The sequence below is a fragment of the Nomascus leucogenys genome, chromosome 10 (genome assembly GCF_006542625.1).
Source record: "Nomascus leucogenys isolate Asia chromosome 10, Asia_NLE_v1, whole genome shotgun sequence".
Classification (NCBI taxonomy): domain Eukaryota; kingdom Metazoa; phylum Chordata; class Mammalia; order Primates; family Hylobatidae; genus Nomascus; species Nomascus leucogenys.
Window position 1 is genome coordinate 28,578,718 of NC_044390.1, and position 20,861 is coordinate 28,599,578.

Below are 20,861 nucleotides of genomic sequence, written 5' to 3' on the forward strand. Positions count from 1 at the left end.
CCAAAAACTAATGATGTTAAGTGTAGAGAACTGCTGGAGAGGTGTCCTTAAGTGGGCATGAGGAGACAGAAATTAGTGTAACCAAACATGTACAGTACCTTTTATGCTGGAAACTACAAAACACCAATAAAAGAAGTCAAAGAATATCTAAATAAATAAGCAGGCATGCCATAATGACGGACTGGAAATTTTAATGTGGTAAAAACTGTCAATTCTCCAATTGATATATAAATTTAATATCAGAATCCCAGCAAGCAGACAATAGACTAGTTTAAACTAAAATTTACACAGGAAGTAAAAGAAAACAAACAGCTAAAACAATTTTAAAAGAGACGAATAAAGTGAGAAGCAAACTACTAAACTTCAAGACCTATTATATAGCTATAGTAATCAAGACTGTGTAGTATTGGCTGAGGGATACATAAATCAATGAAACAGAAGACCCAGATATGAAAACAACAAATATGCTCAACTGATTTTTTACAACAATGTAAAAGCAATTCAATGGAAGAGATGTACCAGAGCAGCTGGATATCCATAGGCAAAAAAAAAGAAAAAAGAAGCTCAACCTTAACTTTCACAGTTTATACAAAAATTAACTCAAAATTAATCATGAACTTGAATGTTAAAAGTAAAATTATAAACTTAAAAACATAGAAGACAATCTTTGGGATCTCAGGCTAAGCAAAGAAAACTCAGACTTGACATGAAAAGCACAATTCATAAAAGGAAAATTGGTCAAATAGACTTCATCAAAATTAAAACTTTTGCTCTGAGAAAGACTCTGTTATGAGGCTGATGTGGTTTGGCTGTGTCCCCACCCAAATCTCATCTCAAATTGTAGTTCCCATAATTCCCACGTGTCATGGGAGGGAACTGGTAGGAGGTAATTGAATCATGGGGATGGGTCTTTCCCATGCTATTCTAGTGAGATAGTAATCTCACAAGATCTGATGGTCTTATAAATGGGAGTTCCCCTGCACACACTTTCTTGCCTGTCACCATGTAAGACGTGACTTTGCTCCTCCTTGCCTTCTGCCATGATTGTGAGGCCTCCCCAGCCATGTGTAACTGAGTCAATTCAACCTCCTTCCTTTATAAAGTACCCAGTCTTGGGTATGCTTTTATTAGCAGTGTGAGAACAGACTAATACAAAGGCAGAAAAGACAAGCTACAGACGGGGAGAAAATAATTGCAAATCACAACAAAGTGACTAGTGCCTAAGATATATAGACAGCTCTCAAAACTTGACAGTAAAATAAATCATCAACTAGGAAATAGGGAAAAGACACTATTAGCGGCTGAAATGTATACCCCCAAAACTCGTATGTTGAAGCTCTAAACCCCTGTACCTCAGAACAGACTGTATTTGGAGCTAGGGCCTTTAAAGAGGTGATTAAAATTAACATGAGGCCATTGGGTGGGCCCTAATCCAATGTGATTACTGTCCTTTTAAAAAGGAGAAAATTTGGATACATAAAGAGATCATGTGAGAATATGAGAACACAGCCATCTGCAAGCTAAGCAGAGAGACCTCAGAAGAAACTTGATCTTGGACTTCTAGCCTCCAAAACTGGAGAAAAAAAATTTCCATTGTTTAAGTCACCCAGTTTGTAGCATTCTGTTATGGGAGCCCTGACAAAGTCATACAGAGGTGAAGAAACACTTCACCAAACAAGACATACAAATGGCAAATATGCACATGAAAAGATATTTAACATCATCTGCCATTAGGGAAATGCAAATTAACATGACAATGACTTATCACTTACCTATAAGACTGGGCTAAAATTAAAAAGTGTCAAAAATTTCTTTATTATGGTTGCTGACTCAGCATCCATTTTTAGATCTAACATAAGTTATCTGAAACCCAGCTATAGCCCTCCATCTTGGCCTAGTTAAAACTTCCCAGCTGGGCACAGTGGCTCACACCTGTAATCCCAGCACTCTGGGAGGCCGAGGCAGGCGGATCACCTGAGGTCATGAGTTTGAGACCAGCCTAGCCAACATATAGTGAAACCCCGTCTCTACTAAAAACTACAAAAATTCGCTGGCTGTGGTGGTGCATGTCTGTAGTCCCAGCTACTTGGGAAGCTAAGGCAGGAGAGGAGGAGAATCGCTTGAACCCACCCAGGAGGCAGAGGTTGCAGTGAGCCGAGATCGCGCCCCTCTACTCCACCCTGGGTGGGAGCGAGACTCCATCTCAAAAAAAAAAAAAAAAAAAGAAAACTTCCCTTGCCTGTGTGATTGTCTGCAATATAGACTTGTTCATCTCACTGACCAAAAACTCAATATTCCCCCACAGCTGCTGACCATGATAAAAACCTAATGGTCAACACCAGAGTCATATAAATAAGATCTCCCTTCACGAGTGTTTGCTTTAAACTAGCCAATCCACAACCCCCACAGGAAAGCCTACAGGATAATGCCCATGTACCTTAAAAAAGGCATAGTCCCACCGATATCCCCTTTTCCCTCTCACTCTTTTTCTCTCTCCCCTCCCTCAGCTCCCCGCATCCTTCCTTAACCTTAACCTCTCTGGGCCCTATGAGTAAATCTTGTTTCATTCTGGTTTCGCTTCCTCATGTGTCTCACCTGACACACACGCACAAACCTAACTCAGCTCCCCAATCCCTGCTAGGGCTCTCCTAGAGTGAGGCTACTTGCCTTATGGCCCTCTCAAGATAGAGATCCCAAGACCAGTTAGAAAGTAAATATAACAATAAAAATCATAACAAAGTGACAATACCAAATGCTGGTGAGGATGCTCACCATCCTCATCCTCACTCATACACTGCTGACTGGAATGTAAAATGTACAGTTACTCAGGAAAACAGCTTGTCAGTTTCTTACAAACATTAAGATACAACTACCATATGACCCAGTAATTGCACTCTCAGAAGAATGAAAATTTATGTTTACATGAATACTTGTACACAAATGTTTAAAGCAGTTTAATTTCTTACAACCAAAACCTGGAAACAACCCAGATAATCTTCAATGGGTGAATGGTTAAGACATCATGGTACATCCATACCATGGGATACTATTTAGTAACAAAAAGGAACAAGGTACTGATACACACAACAACCTGATGACTCTCCAGAGAATTATGCTGAATGAGAAAAGCCAATCCCATAAGGTTACATACTACATGATTCCACTTATGTAACATTCTTAAAATTACAAAATAATAGAAATGGAGAACAGGTTAGTGATTGCCAGGGGTTAAGGAGAGGTTGGGGGCTGGAAGGAAGACCACATGGGTATAAAAGGACAATATGAAGAATCCTTATGGGGAAGGAAATGTGCTGTATCTTGACTGTACCAATGTTAATTTCCTGGTTATGCTATTATATACTATCCTATCCTATCCTACAGTGTCCTATAATTTTGCAAGGTGTTACCACTGGGAGAACCAAGGTAAAGGGTACATGAGATCTCTCCGTGTTATTTCTTACAACTGCATGTGAATCTACAATTATCTTAAAAGTTAGAGAAAAGTTATCAAGTTGAGCATTTAAATGTGCATTTAAAATGTGCACATTTATCATAAAATACGCCTCAATAAAAAGTTCCGCAGTAAAAAAAAAATTTAATATAAGTTTTTTTAAAAAAACTGTCCAGAACACTGCTGTCCAATTGAACTTTCTGTATATAGATTATTGACATGTTCTATAATTCTGTGCTACCTAAAACAACAGCCACTAGCCATACCACTAGCCATACGTAGCTAATAAACACTTGAAATGTGACTTGTGTAACTGAAAAACTGAATTTTAAATTTTATTCATTTTAACTAAATTTAAACTGCCACATGTCAGTGGTGGTCACCATTGAACAATGCAGGTCCAGACACTACAAAAATAGGGAAGATAGTTATGTGCTAAAATACAGCTATGTCCGAATTGTATTCAGAAAAATAGATCTTATAACATAACATTTATGTAATAAAAACAAGGAAATATGCATGAACATGTATGTAAAATATACATTTAAATGTACATGCATAGAAAATTCTGAGTGTACTTAAAAGTAGTATTTACCTGTGAGGAGTGAGAGAAGTTTGTGCTTGCTGGGGACAGGGAACTGTGAGACTTTCACCTTGAACTATATATCCTTCTGTACTACTTAAATATTTTACAATAATCATGTGTCACCTTTAAGGCTAAAAAAAGCCCATGCTGAAACTTAAATTTCTGATACCTTTAAAATTTATACATTATTCAACAGTATAGAATAAATCGGATGTTAGGATAATAATGTTCAGAAAGTTTAAGTTTATATATGGTCTGCTATGCTAGAAGACTAGATTCTAGTTTGTCAAGAATTTTTTTTTCCACCTGTACCCTCTTTTGGGACTTGATTACATCAATTATTCAATGGAAAAAGGGCACAAATAATGAAAAAAAGTGTAATGGGAATTTCTGAAATCAAGCTAATTAACCTCTCACAAACAGGTGGAAGATTCTGGCTATTTATATTATGAGTGGTCAAAGAGAAAGCAAAATTTCCAAAGAAAACACTGTCTAGAATTTATTCATGATTATATTTACAGAAATATAAATAAAGATTAATGAATATTTATAATCTCAGTGAAAGAACATAGGGAGGTAAAATTCTAGGGTTAAAAACAGGATTAACAATAGTGTACATGCTCTCTTAAGATCTTGGAACTGCAGAAAGAAAGTAAAGATTATAAAACAAATAACAGCTAACTCTATTTGCCAGGTATTGTTCTAAATTTTACTTAGAGACAGAATTTCATAAAATCAAAAGATGCTACTGATTATAATATGCACCATTATTGCATGTACCACTAAGAAAGGAAATACTGCCAACTGAACTGAATGCTTTTTTATCACTTCAAATTTTTACTTCTACTAAGAAGGATTATTTACACTAATTGAAAAATCTTTTACAGACTTACTTAGATTTTTAAAATATCACTCTTTTGGCTATACCAAATGGAGATAAACAAATCAGTTATTGTATTGCTAAAACTTGTTCATGCTCAAGGTTAGCCTCTCTGGAATCACTGTTCAACCTAAGAGTTTCAATACCATGTTTTTCATCACAATATTGTTTATGAGCCACCAAGAACACTGAAATACAGCATTTCTTAAAAGAATGTCACTATTATCTCTGGGATTTCCTTCTCCAAGCCACTGACACACATTCCACAAGTTTTGATGATTTTCTTGATCTTACTGGAAGTTATCAACAGTTTTCAGAAAACAATCAGTAATCAAACTCCTTTCTAAAATGCTCTTTAAATGGACTGCTAATGAAATGGGGGCAGCAGGTGTACAATTGTGCTATCAGGAATAACTACAAAGAGGCCAGGCATGGCGGTCCCAGCATTTTGAGAGGGCAAGGCAGGTGAATTGCTCAAGCCCAGGAGTTCAAAACCAGCCTGGCCAACGTGGCGAAACCTGTCTCTACTAAAAATATAAAAAATTAGGCTGGGCGCGGTGGCTCACGCCTGTAATCCCAGCACTTCGGGGGGCCAAGATGGGCGGATTACAAGGTCAGGAGATCGAGACCATCCTGGCTAACGTCTCTACTAAAAATACAAAAAAAAAATTAGCCAGGCGTGGTGGCGAGTGCCTGTAGTCCCAGCTACTCGGGAGGCTGAGACAGGAGAATGGCGTCAACCCGGGAGGCGGAGCTTGCAGTGAGCCGAGGTCACGCCACTGCACTCCAGTCTGGGTGACAGAGTAAGACTCCGTCTCAAAAAAAAAAAAAAAAAAAAAAATAGTTAATCAGGCATGGTGGTGTGCACTTGCAGTCCCAGCTACAGTAAGATCCTGTCTCAAAAAAGAAAAAGAAAAGGAATAACCACAAAGATGTCACATGCACAGGCACTGACAGTCACTATTGCAATTTCACTAATGCAACAGACACCATTAACTATAAGTCACAAATCCCAATTTCAGAGATATTAAAATATATACAAGTTAAAATCTACAAAGGGTATATTAACTCATTCAATCTCATAAGGACCCTAAGAAGTAGGTGTTATTAACCCCACTTTCCAGACAATAAAACTGAGGTAACCAGAAGATTAAGTAATTTGCCCAAGATCATATAGTTACTAACTGCTGGATGAAGCATTTGAGGTACACTACCCCGAAATGTATTCCAAAAAAGCTCTACTCAGTAGAAGAATGTGGTCCAGTAACAAATCTTTAGAAGAGATTTACAGATAATACAAATGATAGTAGGACTCTTCAAAAATGTTTAAACTTGAGACACCTATAATTCAATGAGCACTATCTGTCCTCTCATCAGCTCTGCCACAGATTTAATACTGAGACTACTCATCTCCATCCTTATCTACACCTAGGACTATTTCAACAAGAGACACCCGCTTTCAAAGGATGTTGGGGGTTGGGGGGGCGTGTGTGTGTGTGTATGTATATATGCGTGTGCGTGTGTGTATATATATACACACACATATACACACGCATTCTTTTTTTGAGACAGGGTCTCACTCTGTCATCCAGGCCGAAGTGCAGTGGCATGATCACGGCTCACTGCAGCCTCAACCTCCTGGGTTCAAGCAATCCTCCTGCCTCAGCCTCCTAAGTAGCTGGGACTACAGGCATGCATCACCACACCCAGCTAATTCTCTTATTTTTTGTAGAGACAGGGATCCCACTATGTTTCCCAGGCTGGTCTGGAATTGCTAGGCTCAAGCGATCCTCCCACCTCAGCCTCCCAAAGTGCTGGGATTTACAGGCACGACCCACCGCACTCAGCCAAAAGTATATTTTACCTTATTAATTTATACTAAGCAAAAGTATAGACTGAATAAAAAAAAATTTCAAAGAGAAGGACTTTTACGGAAATGTAGTTTTATTATTTCAAGTAAAAAGGTTACTAAAAGAAGTGGCCTTAGAGCAACTGCTAAAAATGAATCCTCCCCTAGTTCCTTTAGTAACAAGGAAGAACTGACAGTTACCTCTAATAAAGTTTTTCTACCATATTGTAAAAAATATGTAAAAAATACATTGTATTTTGACCTATTCATGTATACGGCAAAGTGCATATAAAGATTATGGGCTTGGGAGTCAGAGTTTAGGTTCTAATATAAATTATGCCAACTTTCTAATGATGTGAACCTGAGTAAACTACTTCACCTCTCTTGAATCTGTTTCCTAATCTGTAAATAGCTCAACATATACACTTTGCAGAACTACTGTGAAAAGTAAATGAATAAAACTTGGAAGCAATTAAGATGTCCTTCAGTGGGTGAATGGATTTGATACATCCAGAAAATAAAATATTATTCAGCACTAAAAAGAAACCAGCTATGAAGCCATGAAAAGACATGGAGGAACTTTAAATGAATATTACTAAGTCAAAGAAGCCAATCCAAAAGGCAACATACTGCATGACTCCAACTATATGATATTCTGGAAAAAACAAAACTAAAGAGACAGTAAAAAAATCAGGAATTCGTGGGAAGGACATATGAATAGGCAGAACAAAGATTTTTAAGGCCATGGAACTATACTACATGACAACATAATGGTGGACACACATTACTCTTACAAGTGTTAAGAACCTCACCGGGTGCAGTGGCTGACACCTGTAAGCCCAGTACTGTGAGACGTTGAGGCAGACAGATCACCTGAGATCACGAGTTCGAGACCAGCCTGGCCAGCATGGTGCAATCCCGTCTCTACTAAAAATACAAAAAGTGAGCCAGGCATGGTGGCACGTGCCTGTAGTCCCAGGTACTCGGGAGGCTGAGGCAGGAGAATTGCTTGAACCCAGGAGGCGGAAGTTGCAGTGAGCCAAGAATCATGCCATTGCACCCCAGCCTGGGCAACAAGAGCAAAACTCCATCCCTCTCCCAAAGAAACAAAAACAAGTGTTAAGAGCGGGCGCGGTGGCTCACGCCTGTTAATCCCAGCACTTTGGGAGGCCGAGGTGGGCGGATCACGAGCTCAGGAGATTGAGACCATCCTGGGTAACACAGTGAAACCCCGTCTCTACTAAAAAAAAAAAAAAAAAAAAATACAAAAGTTAGCTGGGCATGGTGGCACGTGCCTGTAATCCCAGCTACTCGGGAGGCTGAAGCAGGAGAACTGCTTGAACCTGGGAGGCAGAGGTTGCAGTGAGCTGAGATTGTATCACTGCACCAGCCTGGCGACAAAGCTAGACTCCGTCTCAAAAAAAAAAAAAAAAAAAAAAAAACAAGTGTTAAGAACCATAGAATACACAACACGAAGAGTGAGCCCTAATGTAAACTATGGCCTTTGGGTGATAATGATGCATCAATGTAGGTTTATCTACCATCACAAGTGTACCACGCTGGTGTAGAATGTCCATACTGGGGGAGGTTATGCATGTGTACAGGCAGGGAGCATATGGGAACTCTCCGTACTTTCTGCTCAATTTTGCTACCAATGTAAAACTGCTCTTAAAAAATTAAGTCCGTTCAAAAAATTTAACAAACACAAATGAGACCATTTGTAACCACAGCTAGCTAGTGCCTAGCAAATCCAACTCTATCATCTCTATCCTACTGTATTGTGCTATAAAAACAGGCAACCTGGATTACTACTTAACCTCTCTATACCTCTGTTTCCTCATTTGTAAAATAGGTATAAAAAGCTGTGAGGATTAAATGAATGAATATATATGTGAAATTGTTTAGGACAGTGCTTGGCTCATAATTTGCTGGCATCCATGTCCTTGCTACAGGAAGAAAGAAGCTGGTCTGCATTTGGAGAAAACGAAGCTGAAAGGGAGGGAGGAGGAGAGATAAGAAAGTTTTGGTGGCATTCTCAGCTCAGGTTCCATTTGTCCTTGATTTCAACTGCATCCTTGCATCCTGAGTTTAGGTTATCTGAGACAGTAAATTCCCCTTTTTGCCCAACTATGTTTCAAACAAGATTGTTGACATCTGCAACAAGAGGATCCTTACACAACAAGAAACTTCTGTCTTCAACTCAAAGAACTTTTTTTTTTTTTTTCATGAGAATAGGGATAGTTTTGGTAACCACCAGTTTTGTTCATCAGTTTTGTTCACACCTCATTAAATCCTTCAAAAATTAATGAGTATTCATAATTGAAAAATTATTCTTAAAAACTAAACAAGAGTAGGGTATACTAACATCTCAATCAGAAGTAATTTTTCACTTGATTTTTTCTAGAATACAACAACTGATAAAAATGCAAGCCATTTATCATATATATACAAAAAATGTTTGAGGTACTGTTGATGTTATAATCTTCATATCCTTAACAGTATCACCGATCATCAGAAAGATGATCCTAGGACACTATAATGTTCTAATTTATCAAAGAAAGATTCTATTATGTTTAGTATGTATTAACCCTAGAAAATAATTTGGCAAATTTGCAACAAGAATTGAAACAAAAACAAAAAAGTATTCTGTTTAACTCTCTGTAACTCAGGATATTAAGTTCACAGTATCTCATTCACAGAAGACTGAAGTTTCACTGTACTTTCAAATTAGCTGCCTGTAGCTCTACTTTAAGAAAATTTTAAAAGAAGATATTTTATCCTAGGTGTAAATAATTATTCCACTAGGTCAAATTTTATTTATGTATTTTATAAATATAATATTGTCTTGAATCATTATTTTTCAAATTCCAAAATTAAAATATTTGATTTTACTCTTAAATTATCAATCTGTAATAAAATCTATTCATAAAGTAATACTATAATCAGATAATGCACTGAAAGAGAATTTTACATAACCTTAATAGTGAAACATCTTTTCAGATTATGTAATTGTTGTGGTTTCTGTTAAAAGCAAACTGCATTTTTTTTTTTTTTTTGAGATAGAGTTTTGCTCATTGCCCAGGCAAATGGCACGATCTCAGCTCACCACAACCTCTGCCTCCTAGGTTCAAGCGATTCTCCTGCCTCAGCCTCCTGAGTAGCTGGGATTACAGGCATGCACCTCCACGCCCGGCTAATTTTTTATTTTTAGTAGGTCGGGCTGGTCTCGAACTCCCGACCTCAGGAGATCCGCCTGCCTCAGCCTCCCAAAGTGCCGGAATTACAAGCGTAAGCCACCGCGCCCGGCCAGCACACCGCATTTTAAGACACCTTAACGGTTCAATGCTGACTACCTTAACATACCCTTACAACCCTCTCTAGAGGAAAGGAGGACCACAAATCATTTCTAATTTTAAAAAATACAGACACACTCTCCTTCTCCTGAGGTATCTGAAAGTCTACAGTTAATCTTACATTATTTTACAATGTGTTATTTTGTAAATCTTATTACTTTGCGGCCTAGCAAAGGGTCAAGACCATACTTGGATTCCCAATTAAACACTCCCTGTAGCAAAGCACACATCTTTAAAAACATCAAATAGGGCAAAAGGGCTTATAATAAGAAGTCCTCTGCCCATCCTCTCTTCAATCCCCAGAGACAACCAATACTAATTATTTTAGCCACTCTAATATATGCATACAATTGTTTATCAATTTGATACTACTTTTTACCACAATATTCATAGCCAACATTTATTGTGTTTACTAAGTGCCAGACACAGAACTTCACATGTATTATCTCACTTAATCCTCAAAACAGCCTCATAAAGTAGGTGTTATTATATCCCCATTTTAGTTTGGAAAATTGGGACACAGAGTTCAATAATGTGCCCAGGATTGCAAGCTAGTAAGGAGCAGAATTGAGATTTGAATCCTAACACCATTGCTCACTTTTAACCTATATACTCTTATATCCACCGACTCCACAGTCCACTCTTAATAAATACTTTTGAGATCCTCCCAAATTAAATAAAAATAAAGAGCAAAACAAAACAAAGAAGCCAAATCAGGAAAATGACATTTCTCAAAACCAGAACGATTTTTTGGTCAGTAATTTTCAACTTTGGCTTTGAGCACAATCCATGAAGTCTTACCAATTAATCACATTTTAATTTTATAACTATTGACTCAGTTGATTACTAAGCTTAATAGTAATGCTCAGTGGTTACTATGCTTAACAGTGGTTACTATACTAAGCATAGTAGTTACCATGCTTAATATATAGTATTTAAAAATATACATTATTTTAAAATCTAGATTATTATATGACCTGTAACATTTTTGCTGAATTTTTTAAAAGGCATCAAATCCTAGTGACTGCATAAAGAAGTGCTTTGAAGGAAAAGAATTGCGGGTAACCTATGGGAAGAAAAACAACTTTCAAAGTCATTTTGTATCTGCTTTCTGAAAGCAAATGAATTACCTTATATGTGTACAAATACATATATATACACACACACACATATATATACATAATAGGGCAAAAAGTAATAGAAAAAGGCAAAATTATTTTTACTAAAGAAAAGCTTCATGGCCGAGCATGGTGGCTCATGCCTGTAACCCCAGCAGTTTGGGAGGCCGAGGCAGGTGGATCACCTGAGGTCAGGTGTTCCAGACCAGCCTGGCCAACATGGTGAAACCCCATCTCTACTAAAAATACAAAAAATTAGCCAGGCGTATTGGCGGGCACCTGTAATCCCAGCTACTCGGGAGGCTGATGCAGGAGAATCGCTTGAACGCAGAAGGCTGAGGTTGCAGTGAGCCGAGATCACATCATTGCACTTCGGCCTGGGCAACAAGAGCGCAACTACATCTCAAACAAAAGAAAAAAACCAAAAGCTTCAAAAAGTAGATTTTATGAAATCTGTGAGGATAGTAGATAATAGCAATAGTTCAATTTAATATTCAAACAGAAATCATCAGAAATGATAAAATGAATGTGAAATAAAAAACATTACCATAAAAAGAGAGACGAAAACGAGAAAAAAAGGCAAAAGCAGAAGTTTTGAAATCGAGAAAAAAGGAAGAAAGAAAGATGAAAGCCCTGGATAATCTAGGCAATCCAGTTCAAAGCTCTGAGTCAGATGGTTCTGAAATAGCCCCTATGATACTCTGGCAGAAGGGGATATTGTGATCTCATTCTATCAAAGAGCTGAGATGACTTACTGAGGATGTACTAGTAGGTAAAATGGAAGCTGGTCATAGCTAGTCTGCTGGACCAGTAGACCAACATATGGTCTCTGTCCCTCTACTGAAGGCTTTCTTCTAACCATTCTAAATGACAGGAATCTGACACCACTTGCAAGCTACATTACTTAATTCAGTACTTCCTTGAATCGTCAAGTGTTTCACGTGCATACAACTTCCCAACTAGTTATTTACCTTCTGGAAAACATATGCTATCTTTTTCAAGTTATTTTAACCCATATAACCTAACACAATGCTATGTACCTAGTAGACAGATGCTCAAGTTGATTATATTGAAAAATCACAACTTAAAACCAGAACACTTGAGAGTTTGAAGAAATCTTAGAGGTCATCTAGTTTAGCTACTTTAACTTAAAAGCAACAAAACTGAGACCAGTTAAATATCTACTAGCTCAAGGTCACTGAGCTAGAACTAGCACCCTAATCCCTTGATCATCAGTTCATCTTTATCCAAAGAGCCTTTAATTTCTTTCATTTCAATAAAACAAATAATCACCTATTTCAAAAGAAAACAAAGTAACAGCAGCTTCCCTTTCAGTATTCACTATATGCCAGGGCCTTTAGAAGGTACAATTTGCTTGGCAGCCTACGTGCCTAGGTCTATGAAAACTGCTTTATAAAGGGCCGGGCGTGGTGGCTTACGCTTGTAATCCCAGCACTTTGGGAGGCTGAGGCAGGCAGATCACGAGGTCAGGAGATCGAGACCACGGTGAAACCCCGTCTCTACTAAAAATACAAAAAATTAGCGGGGTGTGGTGGCGGGCGCCTGTAGTCCCAGCTACTCGGAGAGGCCGAGGCAGGAGAATGGCGTGAACCCGGGAGGCGGAGCTTGCAGTGAGCCGAGATTGCGCCACTGCACTCCAGCCCGGGCAACAGAGCGAGACTCCGTCTCAAAAAAAAAAAAAAAAAAAAAAGAAAACTGCTTTATAAACATTAGCCTAGTTAATATTCACAATAATTGTAAAAGGTGTCACTATTAACCCAACTTTACAAATGAGAAAAATGTACTTTGACCATGATAACAGTAAGCTGCAGAAGCTACATTTTCAGTTTGTCACCACGGCTTTGGATTTTTTTTTTTTTTTTTTAAGACAGAGTTCCGCTCTTGTTGCCCAGGCTGGAGAGCAATCTCAGCTCACTGCAACCTCCACCTCCCGGGTTCAAGCAATTCTCCTGCCTCAGCCTCCCGAGGAGCTGGGATTATAGGCATGTGCCACCACGCATGGCTAATTCTGTATTTTTAATAGAGACGGGGTTTCTCCATGTTGGTCAGGTTGGTCTTGAACTCCCAACCTCAGGTGATCCGCCCGCCTCGGCCTCCCTAAACCCTGGGATTACAGGCGTCAGCCACCATGCCCAGCCAGCTTTGGCTCTTAACCAGTATTCTATACTGCCTCTCACTGAACACCAAAAATATCCTGAAGTCTCACACAGACGCCAGCACAATGCCTTACCCAAACATGATAAACAAATGTTTAAATGACCAACTAAATGAGTGGATGATTTAATTCATTAAAAAGTAAGATTATCTTACCTAAAATACCTCTAAAAAGGCGTTCATCTAATTGTATAATCCTCTAAGAAAGGTTTTAACAGTGGGCAGTTTGCATACTTATAAGAGATTTAAGCAATGCTCATTTCTTTACCTACAAATAATTCAACTGCTTAACAAATACTAAAGTGAAAAACAGTTTTTGTGGGAGAGTGTTAAATTGGAAGATAAAAAGTGAAATGAAATTTGTTCCTGCAAGATCCTATTCCGCTAAATTAAAACCCACATAAGTTTTAAATCAGTCACCAAAACCAAAATAAATGTGTAACACTTCCCTCTTTCTTCTGGTAGAGAAAAAAGAAGTAACATTAACTGAGCACCTACAATGTGCCAGTTCTTGACCCTCAACATATAGCCTCACCTAATCCCTTACAGCCAAGTAAACTAGGCAACATCTCCATTTTCTTTTCTTTTCTTTTTTTTTTTTTGAGACATAATCTTGCTCTGTCACCCAGGATGGAGTACAGCTGCTCGATCATGGCTCACTGCAGCCTCAACCTTCCAGGCTCAAGCAATCCTCCCACCTCAGCATCCGATTAGCTGGGACTACAGGCGTGTACCCCCAGGCTCAGCTAATTTTTGTATTTTCTGTAGAGACAGGGTTTTGCCATGTGGCCCAGGATGGTCTCAAACTCCTGGGCTCAAGTGATTCTCCCACCTCGGCTTCCCAAAGTGCTGAGACTACAGGTGTGAGCCTCCGTGCCCAGCCAGGATCTCCATTTTCTGATTACTACTGAAGCTTAAAGAAATTAAGCACTTGTCTCAGGTCACTTAGCTAGTTACCGAATTTCCAGAATTAGAATCCAAGTCTGTCTGATCCAAGATCTACGTTCTCTCCAAAAAGAGGTTAAAAGTACTATTATTTCACTACTTACCAAGACAGAGAATGGGTTTCTTTCCAAAGGAGACTGAAAACACTGCTAAACAACAAAAATATATTATCTCAGCTAATCCTCGCTATAGCTTATTAACTATTATTTTTATCCATTATAAATGATGAAACTAGAACTCAGAGATGTATTCATAGCTTGCCCAAGAACACACTGCTAGGAGGCAGCAGAACTACCCCAGGTCTGCACCAGCTGCACACACTAACCACAGAAAATGCAGAAAGACCTCAGCCATGTAGTACAAGCTTAAGGTCCATCCAAAGTATTAAAATAATCAGACCTTGTGCTTCTTCGGTAAAAAGGAACGGTATATATTGGGTATGCCAATTCCCACTACCAATGATGAGGAGGTTGACTTTCTAGTAATATCCTATCTATCGAATGACAACTTGAAGATTGGTATCTAAATTTCAAGCCTACACTGGCCATTCTACTACACCAAATAATCTGAATTTGTTACCAGTTAAAATTATTCTTAAAGTAGCAAACAACAGTACTATATTACAAAACAAAGGTTTATGAAGAACAGTATGCTAAAATACATAAGATAGACCAGGCATGGTGGCTCATGCCTGTAATCCCAGCACTTTAAGTAGCTAAGGTGAGAGGACCACTTGAGTTCAAGAGTTCAAGACCAGCCTAGACAACACAGGGAGACCCCTTCCTCTACAAATAATAAAAAAATCAGCCGAGTATGGTGGCGTGAGCCTGTGGTCACAGCTACTGGGGAGGCTGAGGGGAGAGGATCACTTGAGCCCTGGAGGTAGAGGCTGCAGTGAGCTGTCATCGTGTCAGTGCACTCCTGCCTGGGGGACAGAGAGAAACCCCGTCTCAAAAAAATAAACTGGATAAACATTTAAGTGTTTGAAATACTTTCACAGAAACAGATGAATAGAAATCACTTAGCAACATTTTCAAGGCAACATCTGAAAACTACTTTGTCTATTTCTTGACGTATGTTAGGGCCTAAGTGAACCAAAAGAGATGTCTACAATGCCAGTTCTGAAAATGTTACCACTTTGGTCAAACAAATGTTTAGTTTTACTGTATAGTTCTGTTTGTCAGAAACCCAGAGTAGCCTTTTCTACTGAGACTGGCACAGGTATATATTCCGAATGAACTGTCCCATGTGTTTTTGATAAACCAAAGTGACGAATGAGAGGGTGTTTGAGTGTTAACATGTAACATAAAAGGATGGTTATCATTATTCACTTTTTAACAAAAACTAGTGGCACGGTACAAACCCAAATCCAGAAAAAAACAGAATCACTCTATTGCAAAGTAACCAGGTAGAGACTTCCATGTTTGTTCAGCCTACAACACGACTGTCATCCTTTAACCTCATGAAAACTACCCGAGTTCTTCAGCAAACTGTGCCGCTGCCCCATACACACATCACCGTTGATCACTAAAAATCAGAATGCATCAGAATTGCTTCCAAGCCTTAACTAGCACTAGCTCAGCTACAAACTCGGAGGTAAACAAGCACAGACTGTGACTGACTGTGGAGAGGGGCACTGTTTACTTACATGGGAAGACACTCATGTTGTGATGTGGAAACGTGTTGCACTGTCCACCCCTAGCTCCTAGAATAACGGTACTTTGATAAGCTAATGTGAGTGTAGGTCTATTCCCAAAAGTTTTTACCTCTCTTCTTAATCGCTTAAGGACAAAATGCTCAAAAAAGGACGCCCGACACAAGGTGCCCGAGGTGCTACCCATGGCATTACCTGGAAGGACATCACTATGCCCATGAAACTGTCCCCTCACAGTGGACTAAAGGGAAGCAATAGATACCGTCATTCACCCTGGCGAAGGAAAAAGAAATCAAAACCAGACGCGCTTCCACCTGGCCCCAAGAGGCTTGAAGCAAGACTAGGGGCTAAGCCGCGGTTCAAAAACAGCACCAGGCCCCTCCGCCTCTGCTCTCAAACCCAGCGCGGCGACACAGCATAACCATCAACATCTCCACCTCTGTCCTCCAGGCACAGCCAGGGACTGCGTCCCAGAGCCCGCCCCGGTCGGGCCCGCCCCGCTATCTCCTCCCCCGTTATCCGCTCACAGCCGCGCTCGGGCCTGGATTCGCCTCCCCACCCTCCCCAACTTCGGCACGTCCCACTACCCCACACACGTCGGCAGCCGCCCTCGGCGAGTCCGGGGAAGAAAGGCTGGAGGGCCGCAGGGCAAGGAATCCACTCAGCACGGTTCCTCACCTCTGGGTGGAGAAGGGGCACACAGCCCGCTTCGGTATCGTACTCATCCGGGCCGTCCGCCATCTTGGTGTTAAATCCCTCCTCCCGCTGCATGCCGGGAGAAAGCGTTTCACCCTCCCGGGTCTCGGGCGAGGCGGAGGGCGAGCGCGGGGCGAGCGCGAGCCCCGCCGGAGGCGACGCGGGCCTCCTCCTTCTCCTCCTGCCCCCGTGACGCCCCCTCTGTCCCCTCCCCCCTCGGAGGGCGCGGGTTTCTCCGCGCGTGCGCGGAAGCGCGGCCCGGCCCCGGACTGGAGCGCGCTCTGCTGCACTGCGCTGGGGACGGCGGAGGGCTCTGGGCGTGGGCGCCGCGGCTCGGGGGCGGGTCTCGGCCGGAGGCAGATGTGCAGCTCTGGCTGCCCGGGGGAGGCTGCCGGGCGGTTGAGACAGTCGCTTGGGAAATCTAGCAGCTGCTCAGGAGCGAGAACAGAGCTCCGGAGCCGCACGCAGCACAAGTCTGGAGCCCCAGGCAGCCGAGGAGGCCCACGCCCACGCGCTCCCACTTCCGCTCCGGGACCCCTCTTCAGGACCTCGGGCAGAGCCGTCAGCCAACTCCAGGGAGGTTTGGGCCCGTCACGCTTGAGTCCAGACCTACATCATTCCTGAAGACAAAAGCAGCTCCCCTTTCCTCCACACGTGAAAAGGTCACCCGCAACCTGTGCCTCCGGGGGACGCCCGGAAAAACATGGATACAACTCAGGGCTTCCTCCTAGAGAACCTTTTTTTTTTTTTTTTTTTTTTTTTTTTTAATGAGACGGAGTTTTGCTCTTGTCGCCCAGGCCGGAGTGCAATGGCGCGATCTCAGTTCACTGCAACCTCCGCCTCCCGGTTCAAGCGATTCTCCTGCCTCAGCCTCCCGAGTAGCTGGGATTACAGGCCCATGCCACCACGCTCGGCTAATTTTTGTATTTTTAGTAGAGACGGGGTTTCACCATGTTGGCCAGGCTAGTCTCGAACTCCTGACCTTAAGCGATCCGCCAGCCTCGGCCTCCCAAAGTGCTGGGATTACAGGCTTGAGTCACCACACCCTGCCGAGAACCCTTTTTAAAATGATCCCAACCTGCTCTCAATCGTCTTGAATTAGTACCACACAAAAAATTTACGAGCTCAAAGCCCACACACCGCCATCTGCAACATTTCGATATAATACAGGAATTCAGAACTGAAGCCACTTAAACTGAATTCGCTTAAATGCAAGGCAGATAAAATGACTAAAGCCATTTTTTAAAGGATTTTAGGGCGGTATGGGGGAGGTGCTCCCTGTAAATGGGCTGATGGGACAGTTTTAGAAAGCATTTGTCTTTCCTTTTAGCTGTTAAAAATTGTAAGTCTAAACAGCTCAGAATTTAGCAGAGATCATGAAAGTTGACCTATTATAGATCCTGGTACTTACTAAGCCGTCTCCTGTTAGGCCAGAAACCACCAGGAAAAAGCCTGTACTCCGATAACGTCAGGCTAATTTGTAAATCAGGAGGGAGGGCACTCCAAAGGAAGCTTGGAATGCCACTGGAAAAGGGAGGAGGAAGCCTCCTTTGTAAGATTAGTTTCCCGCCAAAGAAGTCTGAGGAGGGTCTAAGGAGAGCCGGAATCAGTTCTGCATGGGACGCCGTTTCTGTGGCGGCATGAAGAAAAGCTGGGATTTACGAGGGAGTGGATGCTGTCTTGCGGATACAGCAATTTAGTAATTAGGTACCTCCAGTAATAAAGTAGCAACACTAGTAAGAGCAGCAGTCACTCAAAGAGGGGTAGATATGGCGTGTCATAGCTACTGCACGGCTGTGGGAGAAAGAAGTTTCTCAGTTAACTTTGCTGCTAGCTTTTTCGGTATCTGTCCTCCCAGCACAACTACTTTTTCTCATTTCAGTCCGAGCTGATTTTCATTCTGTTCGTCCTGGCCCAAACTAGGAGTCATCTTTTACAGCTAGATAAGACTCAGGGTCGGCCTTTGGAGCACCGAATTGTTTTCAGTCATATGTTAACATGGACATAAGTCATTTTCACTCAAAAATCTCAATTTTTTTTTTTTTTTTGAGACTGAGTTTCGCTCATGCCCAGGCTGGAGTGCAATGGCTCGATCTCGGCTCACTGCAACCACCACCTGCCAGGTTCAAGCGATTCTCCTGCCTCAGCCTCCCAAGTAGCTGGGATTACAGACATGTGCCACCATGCCCGGCTAATTTTGTATTTTTAGTAGAGACAGGGTTTCTCCATGTTGGTCACGATGGTCTGGAACTGCCGACCTCAGGTGATCCACCCGCCTCTGCCTCCTAAAGTGCTGGGATTACAGGCATGAGCCACCGCAACCAGCCAAAAATCTCAATTTCTTTTTTTTTTTTTTTTTTGAGACGGAGTCTTTCTTGCTCTGTGGCCCAGGCTGGAGTGCAGTGGCGAGATCTCAGGTCACTGCAACCTCCGCCTCCCAGATTCAAGCGATTCTCCTGCCTCAGCCTCCTGAGTAGCTGGGATTAAGCGTGCGCCACCATGCCCTGCCAATTTTGTATTTTTAGTGGGGACAGGGTTTCACCATGTTGGTCAGGCTGGTCTCGAACTCCTGACCTCGTGATCCACCCACCTCCGCCTCCCAAAGTCTTGGGATTATAGGCGTGAGCCACTGCGCCCAGCCAAAAATCTCAATTTTTAATCTTGCCCCTCCTTACCTTTATGTCTTGCATTGACTAGAAATAGAAGATTAGAGTAAATAAAGGACACTGACTGAAAAAGTTAAGTGGCATAAATATTAATAAAGCATTGAATGAAGTGAGAGTGTAAAGAAACTAGGCATGGAATACTGGAGAAAATGTTTCAGGTACCCATGTATTAGGAATATTGGTACAGGTATATGATGTGGAGTATTCATAAAAGAAATGTTTAGCCTTCCCTGCGAAAATCAGTAAATCAGAGTTCACTTTAAAATCTAGAGTTCTAGTTCATCTGGCAAACAAGCCATCTCCACCTTCTTGCTCAGTCTCTACCAGGTCTATGGCCTGCTTTACTCGTTTTCATTACCTGCCTGGCTCTGTGGACATTTTTACTCCTGAGAATTCTACAATTCAAATATAAGGAAAATACTAAAAGCAGCTGAAAAGTTGGAACAACATAACCAGGGTCCATGTCTGTCTTGCTTACTGCTGGAACACTAAAATAAATAGTTATTAAATGAAGAACTGAAGAAACAGATCAAGAGCAGAAGCAGGCATGCTTAGGAAAACATGTTGAAGTTGAATCTTGAAGCAAACCCTTTAGATATAATCAGAGTCCATCTTGATAACTGTAGAGTTCTTATCTATAGCTCAAATTGAGACAATATATTCAGGGGACTAAGGAGACAGCTAAGAAAGTACACTGATTGGATAGATTGGCAAAAGAATGGCATAGAATTATGGAGGAATGCAGAATAGTGGCTAAAAAAGAATAAAATTCAAAGAGAAAAATAGACCTTGTTAGAGAATAATTGTGAAATGGATTTAGAAGCAAACAGATTGGAAGGCATGGGGCATTGTTGTATAAATATAGTTTCATATGTAACTTCAGACACTACTGGAGCTAAAGACAGCATAGAGATTATCCAGATTTAGTCATTTCACAAAAAGGAAAACGATGGGGAATTTAAGAAACCCTCTTAAAGTTACAAAACTAGGTGGCAGCAGAATCATCTGGAAGCCTCCTGAATTTTCCCCATCTACTACTCTTTGCCTCTAGTTTCTTCTGTTGTTATTATCCTCAGTGAATTATTACTTGGTCCATTTAATTTTTTTATTGTGGTGAGAACATCTGATGCAAGATCTCTGTTAAATTTTTTCTTTTTTTTTTTTTTTGAGACAGAGTCTTGCTCTGTCGCCCAGGCTAAAGTGCAGTGGTGTGATCTCGGCTCACTGCCAGCTCTGTCTCCCAGGTTCACACCATTCTCCTGCCTCAGCCTCCCGAGTAGCTGAGACTACAGGCGCCCGCCACCATGCCCAGCTAATTTTTTGTATTTTTAGTAGAGACAGGGTTTCACTGTTAGCCAGGATGGTCTCGATCTCCTGACCTCATGATCCACCCGCCTCGGCCTCCCAAAGTGCTGGGATTACAGGCATGAGCCACCACGCCCAGCCAATCTCTCTTAAATTTTTAAGTGCACAATACAGTATTGCTAA

At 41.2% G+C, this 20,861-nt stretch overlaps 1 protein-coding gene across 2 annotated transcripts in view; it reads right to left on the minus strand.

Moving 5' to 3' along the window:
• ZDHHC17 (zinc finger DHHC-type containing 17) overlaps positions 1-17,427 on the minus strand; it is a 91,416-nt gene extending 73,989 nt beyond the window's left edge. The window contains exon 1 of one of the 2 annotated variants that reach the window (XM_003259574.4): positions 16,690-17,427. In XM_003259574.4, the coding sequence (XP_003259622.1) occupies positions 16,690-16,782 (93 nt within the window). In that variant the 5' untranslated portion in view covers positions 16,783-17,427. The remainder of the gene's footprint in view (positions 1-16,689) is intronic. The other variant, XM_030819935.1, reaches the window with a different exon arrangement.
• Positions 17,428-20,861: the final 3,434 nt, after the last annotated feature.